Source organism: Hordeum vulgare, chromosome 7H (assembly GCF_904849725.1).
Source record: "Hordeum vulgare subsp. vulgare chromosome 7H, MorexV3_pseudomolecules_assembly, whole genome shotgun sequence".
NCBI lineage: Eukaryota > Viridiplantae > Streptophyta > Magnoliopsida > Poales > Poaceae > Hordeum > Hordeum vulgare.
In genome coordinates, this window is record NC_058524.1 from 563,947,019 (window position 1) to 563,957,577 (window position 10,559).

Here is a 10,559-nt window from a genome sequence, read left to right on the forward strand (position 1 = left end):
CGGACGGTCAGAAACCGTATTTGCTTTATTATTATTATTATTATTAAGGAGAGAATTATGTTTAATATATTTTTTCTCGCCGGTAAAAAATGGAGTTGCCCTAACAATGACAGATTCTCAAAACTTTCTTATTCCCAGAAAATGTCATTGTTGTTCTTAAGAAATGGCCAACCCCACATAACTAAAACTGTCTCCCGGCGAACGTTTGCCATATAAGAGGGTCAAAAAAAAAAGGCGACGCGCCTTGACCACACAGAGCGCAGCGAGGCTGAGTGGCTAACCAGAGCGAGCAGAGACCACGAGCGACACAAGGCCGGCCACGGCGCCGGTGTCCTCCTCGCCTACGCTGCGGACGAGCCAGCCGCGCCGTCGTGTCGCACGGGGGATGTCGGGGCAGGCGCCGGCCGTGGTAGCGTTCGCGCTGGCGGCCGCCATCCTCTCCACGCCGCCGCCGCAGTCGGAGAACTTCTCCAACATCCCGCCCACGCTCTCCGGTACGCACCGACCCACGGCTACCGCCGGTTGCGCAGAGCAGGTGTTATTAATTGATGCCGGAGGTGATCGGGGTTGCAGGGGACGACAAGGCGCAGGTGAGGATCAAGCACCCGAAGTCGGCTAAGGCGCTGCAGTGCACCTCCAAGTGCGTCGCCACCTGCATCCGCGGCGGCGAGGGGCCGCTCAACGTCCGGCGGCCCCTCGTCGTCTTCAAGGAGCAGTTCCGCAGCCGCCTCTACTGGTACGTAAATCAAATAATCGACCACGCCGCGCCACTCCAACAACAACCTAATCCAGTTGTACTCACGTGCCTTAATTCTGTGCAGCCTGACAGAGTGCTCGGACATCTGCAACCTCATCAAGGACGGCGAGGACGGGCCATGAGACCAACGAACGAAACTCTGCTCCTGCCCGGGAGGAGCGGCGGGCAAGTTCAGGGCCACACCGGGACTGCATTTCTCACATGGCACAGCGGAAATTCCGAAAGAAAACCACCGGCGATCATGCGGTGAAGAGGTCATCGTAGGGAGGGAGCATGCATCGTAATGGAATTTCTTTAACTTCTACCACTTGCTTATAGCTGTGCATGACACAGCAGGCAGAGCAATACAATACAGTACATTTTTTTGAATCGTCAGGACCATGAGCAACAGAGATACAACATGAATGAATGCCTTCAAGCGATAAATTGAATTATATATTATTCTGCCTCATATACAGCATCTTTCAATGGATTCCACGACAAGTTGAGGATTCCTGTCGAATTCAGCTCTGGTCCAGTGTTGACACAATCTAGGTTTTCTTTCTTGCTTATAAATTGTACTAGTATATCATAAGTACCGCAGATCAGAGCTGCAGGCACACAATACATTTTGCCACATACATGTCGTCAGTAGACATACAACACCTTCATAACGATCGCCTTCATTTTATTTGCTAGCTAGTTAGACATCAACCACTATCATATACTCCCTCCGTTCCTAAATACTTGTTGTTGGGGAAAACTAGACTAGTTCTCTCCAACAACAAGTATTATGGTACAGAGGGAGTACAACATTTTGCGCTGAATTCGACAAGAAGTCGAGGCAAACTAGCCAATTAATCCAGCTGACGTGCTCAAGATTTATCTGACATCGGAGGAGGACACCGGTCTTTTAATCCAGCCGGCCGTTGCGCACTGGTTCAGTGTCGTAGCAGACCCGATGGTCACTGGATGTGCACCTGTGTGATCCGAGACCTGGTCGAGCACACGCCGAAACAGCTCGGTTCGGCACCGACGATATAGGGCTTCCTTGCACCTCTGACCTGATGATTCGACTGTTACAACACACGGATATTCAGTACATGGAAATACACATGCCGTTGCACAAGTAGTCAGAATGCAAATTTTAAATGTTGGACATTATCTTATCTTACCACTCAGTTCAATGATCCCATGTCAGGCAGGAAGAGGTATCGGAACCGGGAGTCGAACGGGATGATGCCGAAAGTCCGGGTGCCGAGGAGACTTTGCCGCCTCTGAGACACACAGTGCTCGACGAATGTGGCCTGCTGCTGAGGCAGAAAATGCGATATCCAGATAGGGAAGCTGTTGTCGTCGACGAACCCTCGCGCGAAACAGTGCAGCATTTTGGGGATCAGAAGCTTCCCCTTGCGGCTTACTCCCACCGATGCTCGGATGAAATCACGCTGCGCATCCTGAAGCTCTTCCCTTACGTTGCTGGATGTGTATATCTTCACCTGCAGTGATAAACAATCGTCAGTTATAATTACAAAAGCGTTGCAAAATGGTAGTGCTGCATTTCATATCAAAAGCCATAAAATGAGTGATCCAAACTTACTGCAGGCGAAGAATACATCCCACAGCTGAGGGCAAATGTCAGAAGTGGTTCCGGCGTCGAAATGCAGAACTTTTTCTGGTCCTCAGGTGCCTTTATCTTCTGAAGGGCGAGAAGCAGAGCCTTCAGCAAAACACAGGAGAAACTATCATCAGTTTGCATTCATGAACAAACAAGCAGATTTGTCGTCAAGATGCACTGCAGCTCACATACCATCTGTGGCCTGTGATTCGGCGGTTTCATCTTCAAAATAATATACTCGATGAATGCCGCACTGAACGAATTCCCTCCAATTGTATACGCAGCCTAGTAGAATAATATGATTGCAACAATGTTAGAAATAAAGCATCACAAAGAATGGAAGAGTGGAAATAGTTGGATGGATAGTAGTTTTGATGAACAAGAATCTAGAAGTTTTCGAGCAAACCTTTTGCATTAGTGAAAACAGTTTCATGTCACTTCGTGGAACACCGTAGGCAAGATAAGCCTGTAAATAAAGGAATAAAGCACCATCAAAGTCTCGCGTCAAACCATCAATCAAGCCTATCGCCATAACCAGAAAGGCCACACAACTAAAGCGAGTCTGTCAATTCACCGTACGTGCATCAACAAGGCGTTGTACAGATTGATCCAAAACGCCAATCTCGCATCGTCATTCAGATGAACAGGGTTTACTTCTGCCAGCTGCTCAATAAGCAACCTGCATTCTAAATAAGCATCCATCAGTTCTGATTAGTGAATTTTAAATCAAGCCCAAAGCATCACGAAAATGCTAAGAACCCTGTCCATGTTTCTGGTATTCAAACTTGGAACTAAAGTTGCAATTTCCTGGGCTAGACAAGGTGTGCTGTTGACTTGTTTGGTACATTGTCACTGATTAGTAACTACCTACTCATTCATAGCCAGTAGACTTCGGAATATACTACTAGTAGCAAGGATTGGTTGACAGCATACCTGAACTTCCGTAGCGACTCCGCGGCATACTCGAGCTGCTTCTTCCCGGCGGACATCCAGGAGACCTCCGAGGCGGCGCCGTAGCCCCCGATGTCGGCCCAGCTGAGCTTCTCCCGGGCCTTGTAGGGGTCGAAGACGGTCTCGGAGGCCAGCAGGTTGTTGTTGTGGTTGAGGTCCACCTGGGGGCTCTGCACCCAGGAGGAGATGGAGGACGGCTCGGACAGCGACCAGAAGGCGGCGATCCCGCTCGGCGACGGGCCGGCGCGCTGGCCCTCCGCGGCGGCGGAGTGGTTGGTCGCCCTGGAGGCCTCCCGGCAGGAGTCGGAGAGCGAGATGAAGATGTTCCTCATGCACCGCACGATGTCCTCCGACAGGCGGTTCGGGTCCGCGCCGCCGCCGAGGGCCTTGGTTGAGAACTGTCGCTGCAGCAGCTTCGGGGCCGCGGCGCTGGGGTGGGCCTTCTCCCCTCTGCTGGGTTTGCTGGCGTCGCTCGCCGCCGTGTCCTGCTGCAGAGCGCCATGGATGGATTCAGGCTCGGGCTCGGGTTTGGCGGCGGAGCGGTGGGAGTGGGAGCAGAGGGGGCGATGCTGGTTGTGGCTGGCGTTGGCGCGGTACTCGACGATGCGGCGCTCGTTGCGCTCCTGGATGAGCTGGAAGTGCAGGGCGACCATCTCCTCCTCCAGCTTGGAGACGGCGGCCTCCATGGCGGAGATGCTGGAGAGCAGCTCCTGGGCCTGAAGGCACAACAGCAGGCAAACGCGTTCATGCATACTGAACTAACTTGTTGGCCAGAAAATGGGCGGCGGCGGCGCGCTTACGTGGGTGGGGAGGTATGACATGTCGGCGAGGGTGACGGCGGCGTGGTCGAGCGCGTTGTCGAGGATGGCGTGCAGCGCCGTCTCCTCCCGCAGCACCTCCTGCAGCCTCAGCACCTCCTGCTCGAGGTGCGACCTGAAGCCCTTCCTCCTGTGCTTGCCCCGCGGCAACGGCATGGCTTCCTGCTCCGACTCCGTCGGGGACTCGGTTCTTGGCCAAGGACGATCGACTGAAGAGGCGTACCTATGAGTCCACGGGAACGATTTGGTAGTTAATGGCGAGGGGACGAAGCGTGCGGGCGGGCGGGCGCGCGCTTGTGTTGGTTCCGCGTATTTGGTGGGGCGGAGCCGGGGGACGAGGAGACCGCCGCGACTGCGACTGTGAAGGAGGCAAGGAGAAGGAGAAGGGTAGACGTGCAAACTTCAAAATTTGAAATGCTCCTGTCTACTAGTAGGACGTGTTGCTAGTAGGAGGGAGGGAGGTGCCGTCCGCGTGGAGGAGTGGTGGGTGGCCAACTCGCGACCCGATGCGGAGGCGCGACAAGAGGAGCGAGCAAGCCACCTCGCTGCTGGGTGCTGGCCCCGACTCGACTGCCAGACCAAACCTCGCCTGGGAGTGGGAGCTAGCATAGCAGGCAGGCAGGCGGCGTGATCCGCGGACCTGGCCTACGTGCGTGCCTGCCGTGCCGCGCCGCGTCTCTTCTTCTCTTCTCTGCGCCAGCCGAGGCGCCGGGACACTCGAGGGCGAGCCCAAGGCGACGCGATGGCTTTTGTCCGGCGCGCTTGTTCCCTTGCCATGTACGCTTTTGTTCTTTTACGGGGGGCGCATTGTTTACCGTATCCGCGGCTAGTGGAGCGGTGGTCGCGCCCAGCTTTCGTGTCCCAAAAATGCTACTACTACATCTACGTTCGTGTCCGCACGCCGCCCCACGCCCACGGAGCAACGATGCGGAGCGCGCACCGATGATCCCGATCCGTCCGTCCGTCCCCTCGCTCTCTGACCGACCTGTCTGTCACCACCCCAACGCAGATCCACATACTCTTCCTCCTCCTCGCCCTAGCAGTTCAAAACTTCAAAACTCGAACCGTCGCCTGCCCGGCCCTGGCCCTGGCCCTGGCCCCATCAACAAAACAAACGTGAAAGGCCAAAAAGAAAATCCTGGAGGACAACGCTGCTGCCGGCGGTGACACAAAGGGCGCTTGCAATCCACGGAGCCATGGCAATGAATACTGCAAACCGGTGGCCAGATGCACCCACAGCTATCCTACTGCTCATCCTCCTGTACTACATACGCCACGGCCCCGCTGAGGTTCTGGCATGTGTCGTCAATGCCGCCCCAGCTCGGTTGTTTCGCTTCATTCAATCGCGCTGCTGGTGATGGAGGGTGGTTCAATTCAATGCGACCGACTGGAGGGATGGATGGTGACAGTTTACACTGACCCCGCAGTAAAGACAACATGTGGGGCTGAGGCCGTGGCTGTGCGTGATGCTTGCCAAGAAAGCACAACCAATGAATGGTCAATGAAGACGACCGCCCCGCCCCGCCCCGCCCCGCCCCATGAGTTAACAATAATCCGGTAAGCCCTACTACCGGGAGTAAAGTGCAGCAATGTCGAAAGCGCGCCACTTTCTCTCGCAATCCCACTATACCGTTCTGGCCTGGGCTTCAACAAGGATAAAGGTACCAACGAGTCCAGCAGCAGGCCTTCCCTACCCAACAAGGTTAGCCACAATTTGTATCAACAAAAGACAAGGTAACTCGCTACAAGTTGTTGGCTCAGGTCCGTTACGACTTGCACGTTTCCAAACCCGTCCATAGCCCCAAATCACTAATTGAAAAATATTCCTTTTCAAAGATCGCTTTCATCTTCTCATGTTGCAACAGGTGACGCATTATATGTATGTCATTTGTCGTAACCTGATTTTTTTTTCTATATCCGTATTTTAAAAATGTTTTATTTTTTAAACCATGTGTCTAAATCTCAAACCGTTTTTACCGTTGGATTCTTTGCGTCGAGATCTTTAAAACTAAATACCATGTTGATAGATTTTGACGGGCATTTAAATAAAAAACAGGGGCGAAAAAATCATGCCTCTAAAAAAAAAGAGAAAACCCGTTTTATTTTTGGTTTCCGAGAGGTTGTGCCTTTCGTGGAAGCAAAACCGCGTCTCTTGCGGAAGCAAAATCGTACATCTCGTGAAAGGAAAAAAAAGGAAAAAATAAATTTTTGTTGTTTCGAATGGCACGGTCATGCCTCTCGTGCAAGCAAAACCGTACCTCTCATAAAAGAAAAAATATATGATTTTCCCATTTCGAAGGGCACGGTCATGGCTCTCGCGGAAGCAAACCCGTGTTTCTCGCGAAGGAAAAAAACAAGAAACATCCTTTTTTGTTTTCGAGAGCCATGGTGTCGGTGTCAAAACCGGTAGATCTCTGGTACGGGGTCCAGAACGGTGGACCTTGGATCGATGGGTTGTAGGAAGAAGGGGGAGACAGCGGTTTATCCAGGTTCGGGCCCTCCTATGGAGGTAACACCCTACGTCCTCCTTGATTGTATTGATGAAGATGATTACAAAGCAGATCTATCTCGAGAGCGTATATACTAAACCCTAGGTGATTCAGCCTCCTCTACACGGATAGGGGTCTCCGGTTTATATAGACACCATGGATCCTAGGGTTTACAAGTTACCGACTATAGTCGGGGATAGATGAGCCGACCTAGTCCTTCTAAGCTTGAAGTACACGCCAATCTTCAGAACATTCCTTCTAGAGTAGAGGTCATCATAAGGCCCGATCTTCAATAGTACGGCCCAATGGTCCAACCCGGCATTGACTAAACGGCCGCCCGAGGACCCCAGAATCCCGGACTCACTTAGTAGCCCCCGAACTAGCCTTCAATGCGGGTGCGTTCAGTCTTCGGCTGCCCCACATATCGATAGTAATCGCTTGCAAGCTGAGTTTCACTCATGCTCGGCTGACTCTCATTTGATCGCTTCAGTAACCTGCATGTCTTTTAAACTGGTCTCTTTTTCACCAAAGGCATTTAAAAGCCCATGTCTGAAAAGTCCCTCAATTGTAGGCTTTTGTGACGAAAGGTCGTCTCGAACCGTGGCTCGAGGCCATGTTTCAAGGGGCACATTCTCTCTACGAGGAGATCGTGCCTCCACATTTACTGGGATACGAATAACTGCATAGGCTTTCCTGCGCGCACAACGGCTTGATAATTTTTTGGGAGTGGCGGAGCAACCAGTACAGTAAAAGGGACCCTTGGTATAACGGTCCCTTATAAAAAGGAACGAAAATCATCAAACCTTTACCACTTGCATCCTCGGTTCCTATCTTTCCCTCTCCAAGCTCGAGCGCCCAGATGTAATCCCCTTTCCATTCTCCTTTCCCGTCGCCACCTTCGAGCTGGCTCCATGGCCGGCTCTCAGGGCAAGTGGGAGGTGTCGACCGTCTCCGACGCTGGCATCCGGGAGCTAAAGCACTCCGGGTATCTTTCCCCCAACATTGCTCATCGGGCGGCGGAGGCAGGCGAGGTGATTCCTACACCAAGGTCGGCTGAGCGGGTAGTGTTCATTCCCCATTTTCTTCGGGCCTAGGCTTTCCCCTTCATCCTTTCGTCAGGGGCCTCATGTTCTACTATGGATTAGATTTACGTGACCTTCCTCCCAATTCCATCATGCACATCACCTCCTTCATCATCGTATGCGAAGCTTTCTTGCGGGTTCATCCGCATTTCGGGCTCTGGCTCAAGACGTTCAACGTCAAGCGAAAATCGGTGAGCAGCCAGCACGCCGATTGCAGCGGGGAAGTAATAAGCAAGCTTTGCAAAGTAGTATGGTCGGAGGGCACCTTGATAGACACTATCAAGGGTTGGCAGAAGGAATGGTTCTATATCACCGAACCACGGGAAGCAAACTGGAAAGCACCCGCCGAATTCAAGTCCGGCCCGCCAATGAGGCTAACCTCCTCGGTTAGAAAAGGCATAGAGTGTCGATAATTCGCTTCTCCTCCAAGTCTCATCTCCTCCCGGATCAGAAAACAAAATACTAGAAAAATTCAAAAAAAATCCAAACTACTTTTGTTTGGTAGATAATTTGATGCGTGAGGTTCGCACCAAATTTCATCCTATTTGTACATCTAGGCAGCTCTTAGCAAAAAAGACAAACCGGGTCAGAAAAGGTCGTGAACGGTACACCTTTTTACAGACACAGATTTGTCTTTTTTGCTGAGAGCGCCTCGGATTCCCTAATGAGTTCAAATTTGGAGCGGACCTCACGCGCCAAGTTATCTACCACGCAAAAATTTCGAATTTTTGAATTTGTTTTGATTATTTTCATCGGAGCGGGTGCAGATGAGCTCAGGAGCCAAAATGTCGCTCCCATATATTGGGAGTCGCGTGCACATGTAAAGATGATGCAGAAACGCCTCAACCAGATGGTGGCGACAACCATCCATCTGACTGACGTGATCGAGGTTGCGCTTCATAGGCACATCCTACCCTGCCAACAACGCACCAACTCGATGTGGGTTTACAAGCCTGACGACCCTCGGGTGATAAAAGAATTCTTTCGCACTAACCACGAGGATATATGGCACACATTGTTCAAACCCGAGCAGGAGTGGCCGACCGAGGAAGAAGACATCGTTTTGGACGACAAGACACCCCTAGTCGAGGTATGTCCGAGTATGTACATACCCAGGGCTTCTATTTTTAATGGAAGTCTTATTGTTCCCCATATCGTTCCAACGAGAATGGCTGGCCAAGGCCGTGAATATCCACGAACCAGCCCCTCTACCCGAAGGGCCTGAGCCAGATTTGTTGACCGCGATGCTGGTTCCGATGTCGTACACGGCACCGGAGCCAAAGAAAAAAGAGAAGGAGACTCGTGGGGGTCTCCGTTCCCGAGGACCCCCGGACATGAATTTTCGGGACACACGTGTTTCCTATACCCGAGAGGTGGAGGATGCAGAAGACGAGGAGGAGAAGGACTCCTCCCACTCAGGGAAGAGAGCTCTGCCCTAGGGGGCCGAAGAGGCCGTGCATCCTCGGGCTCCATAGAGGCCTTGCAAAAGCAAGGTTATTCTCCTTGATAACTGTCCGGACTCCGATGACGAGGCCAGGGAGTTCGAGATGGTTCCCCACCAAGCCCCCAGGTTCAAGCCTTCGGTCTGAAGGTATGGAATCCGATGACTTTATTGAGTGAATTTCACACCGAGTTTTATGTTTTAACTAGTCCGTCATGTGCCTTATCGCAACCATGTTCGAGACCTGCCAACAGATCAGGTCTCGGGGGGGGGGGATTTGCTACCAGCCGAGCTGGCGTAGAGCGGTAACGTGTCCCGCACATCCCTTCTTCAGGCCTCAAATGAGGTTGTGGAAGTTGCTTCCTGCTACCTCTTGAGCTTGCGTTGTTTTTTCCCTTGAAGAGGAAAGGGTGATGCAACACAGTAGCAGTAAGTATTTCCCTCAGTTTGAGAACCAAGGTATCAATCCAGTAGGAGTATCAAGCCAAGTCTCCATCGTACCTGCACAAAAACAGCAATATTGCACCCAATGCTACAAAGGGGTTGTCAATCCCTTCACGATTGATTGCAAAGTGAGATCTGAAGGCGAAAAGTGCAACAAAGTAAAAGTGTAGGGCTGAAAATATGATGTGAAGTAGACCCGGGGGCCATATTGTTCATTAGAGGCTTCTCTCATGATAGCAAATATTACGGTGGGTGAAAAAATTACTTTCAAGCAATTGATAGAACCGCACAAAGTCATGACGATATCTAAGGCAATGATCATACATATAGGCATCACGTCCGAGACAAATAGACCGATACTTTCTGCATCTACTACTATTACTCCACACATCGATCGCTATCCAGCATGCATCTAGTGTATTGAGTTCATGACAAACAGAGTAACGCCTTAAGCAAGATGACATGATGTAGAGGGATAAATTCATGCAATAGATATAAACCCCATCTTTTTACCCTTGATGACAACAACACTATGCGTGCCTCGCTACCCCTTCTGTCACTGGGTGAGGTCACCGCACGGTATGAACCCAAAACCAAGCACTTCTCCCATTGCAAGAATCATAGATCAAGTTGGCCAAACAAAACCCACAACTCGAAGAGAATTACAAGGATATGAAATCATGCATATAAGAGATCAGAAGAAACTCAAATAAGATTCATAGATAATCTGATCATAAATCCACAATTCATCGGATCTCGACAAACACACCGCAAAAGAAAATTACATCGGATAGATCTCCATGAAGATCATGGAGAACTTTGTATTGAAGATCCAAGAGAGAGAAGAAGCCATCTAGCTACTAGCTATGGACCCGAAGGTCTATGGTGAACTACTCACGCATCATCGAAGAGGCAATGGTGTGGATGAAGAAGCCCTCCGTGTCCGAATCCCCTCCGGCAGGGCACCAGAACGTGCCCCA

The 10,559-nt window shown here is 51.2% G+C and overlaps 2 protein-coding genes across 2 annotated transcripts; one reads left to right on the plus strand and one right to left on the minus strand.

The window, feature by feature from the left end:
- Positions 1 to 279: 279 nt before the first annotated feature.
- LOC123411194 lies at positions 280 to 1,208 on the plus strand. The gene is made up of 3 exons (XM_045104135.1): positions 280 to 494; positions 574 to 736; positions 822 to 1,208. Exons 1-3 carry the CDS (start codon positions 386 to 388, stop codon positions 877 to 879), a joined length of 330 nt encoding a protein of 109 aa, XP_044960070.1. The 5' UTR covers positions 280 to 385; the 3' UTR covers positions 880 to 1,208.
- A 69-nt stretch (positions 1,209 to 1,277) lies between these two features.
- LOC123411193 lies at positions 1,278 to 4,626 on the minus strand. The gene is made up of 8 exons (XM_045104134.1): positions 4,106 to 4,626; positions 3,288 to 4,021; positions 2,934 to 3,033; positions 2,761 to 2,820; positions 2,547 to 2,639; positions 2,337 to 2,456; positions 1,912 to 2,235; positions 1,278 to 1,812 (listed from the first exon to the last, which is right to left on the minus strand). Exons 1-7 carry the CDS (start codon positions 4,277 to 4,279, stop codon positions 1,915 to 1,917), a joined length of 1,602 nt encoding a protein of 533 aa, XP_044960069.1. The 5' UTR covers positions 4,280 to 4,626; the 3' UTR covers positions 1,278 to 1,812; positions 1,912 to 1,914.
- Positions 4,627 to 10,559: the final 5,933 nt, after the last annotated feature.

Excerpts from the sequence above, each read along its gene's own strand:
- LOC123411193 (XM_045104134.1), bottom strand. The coding sequence starts at position 4,279 with ATGCCGTTGCCGCGGGGCAAGCACAGGAGGAAGGGCTTCAGGTCGCAC. Across the intron at positions 2,821-2,933 it reads ACAACGCCTTGTTGATGCAC|GCTTATCTTGCCTACGGTGT; the intron begins GTACGGTGAATT and ends CTTTATTTACAG. Across the intron at positions 2,640-2,760 it reads TGTTTTCACTAATGCAAAAG|GCTGCGTATACAATTGGAGG; the intron begins GTTTGCTCGAAA and ends TTATTCTACTAG.
- LOC123411194 (XM_045104135.1), top strand. The coding sequence starts at position 386 with ATGTCGGGGCAGGCGCCGGCCGTGGTAGCGTTCGCGCTGGCGGCCGCC. Across the intron at positions 495-573 it reads CATCCCGCCCACGCTCTCCG|GGGACGACAAGGCGCAGGTG; the intron begins GTACGCACCGAC and ends TCGGGGTTGCAG. Across the intron at positions 737-821 it reads TTCCGCAGCCGCCTCTACTG|CCTGACAGAGTGCTCGGACA; the intron begins GTACGTAAATCA and ends AATTCTGTGCAG.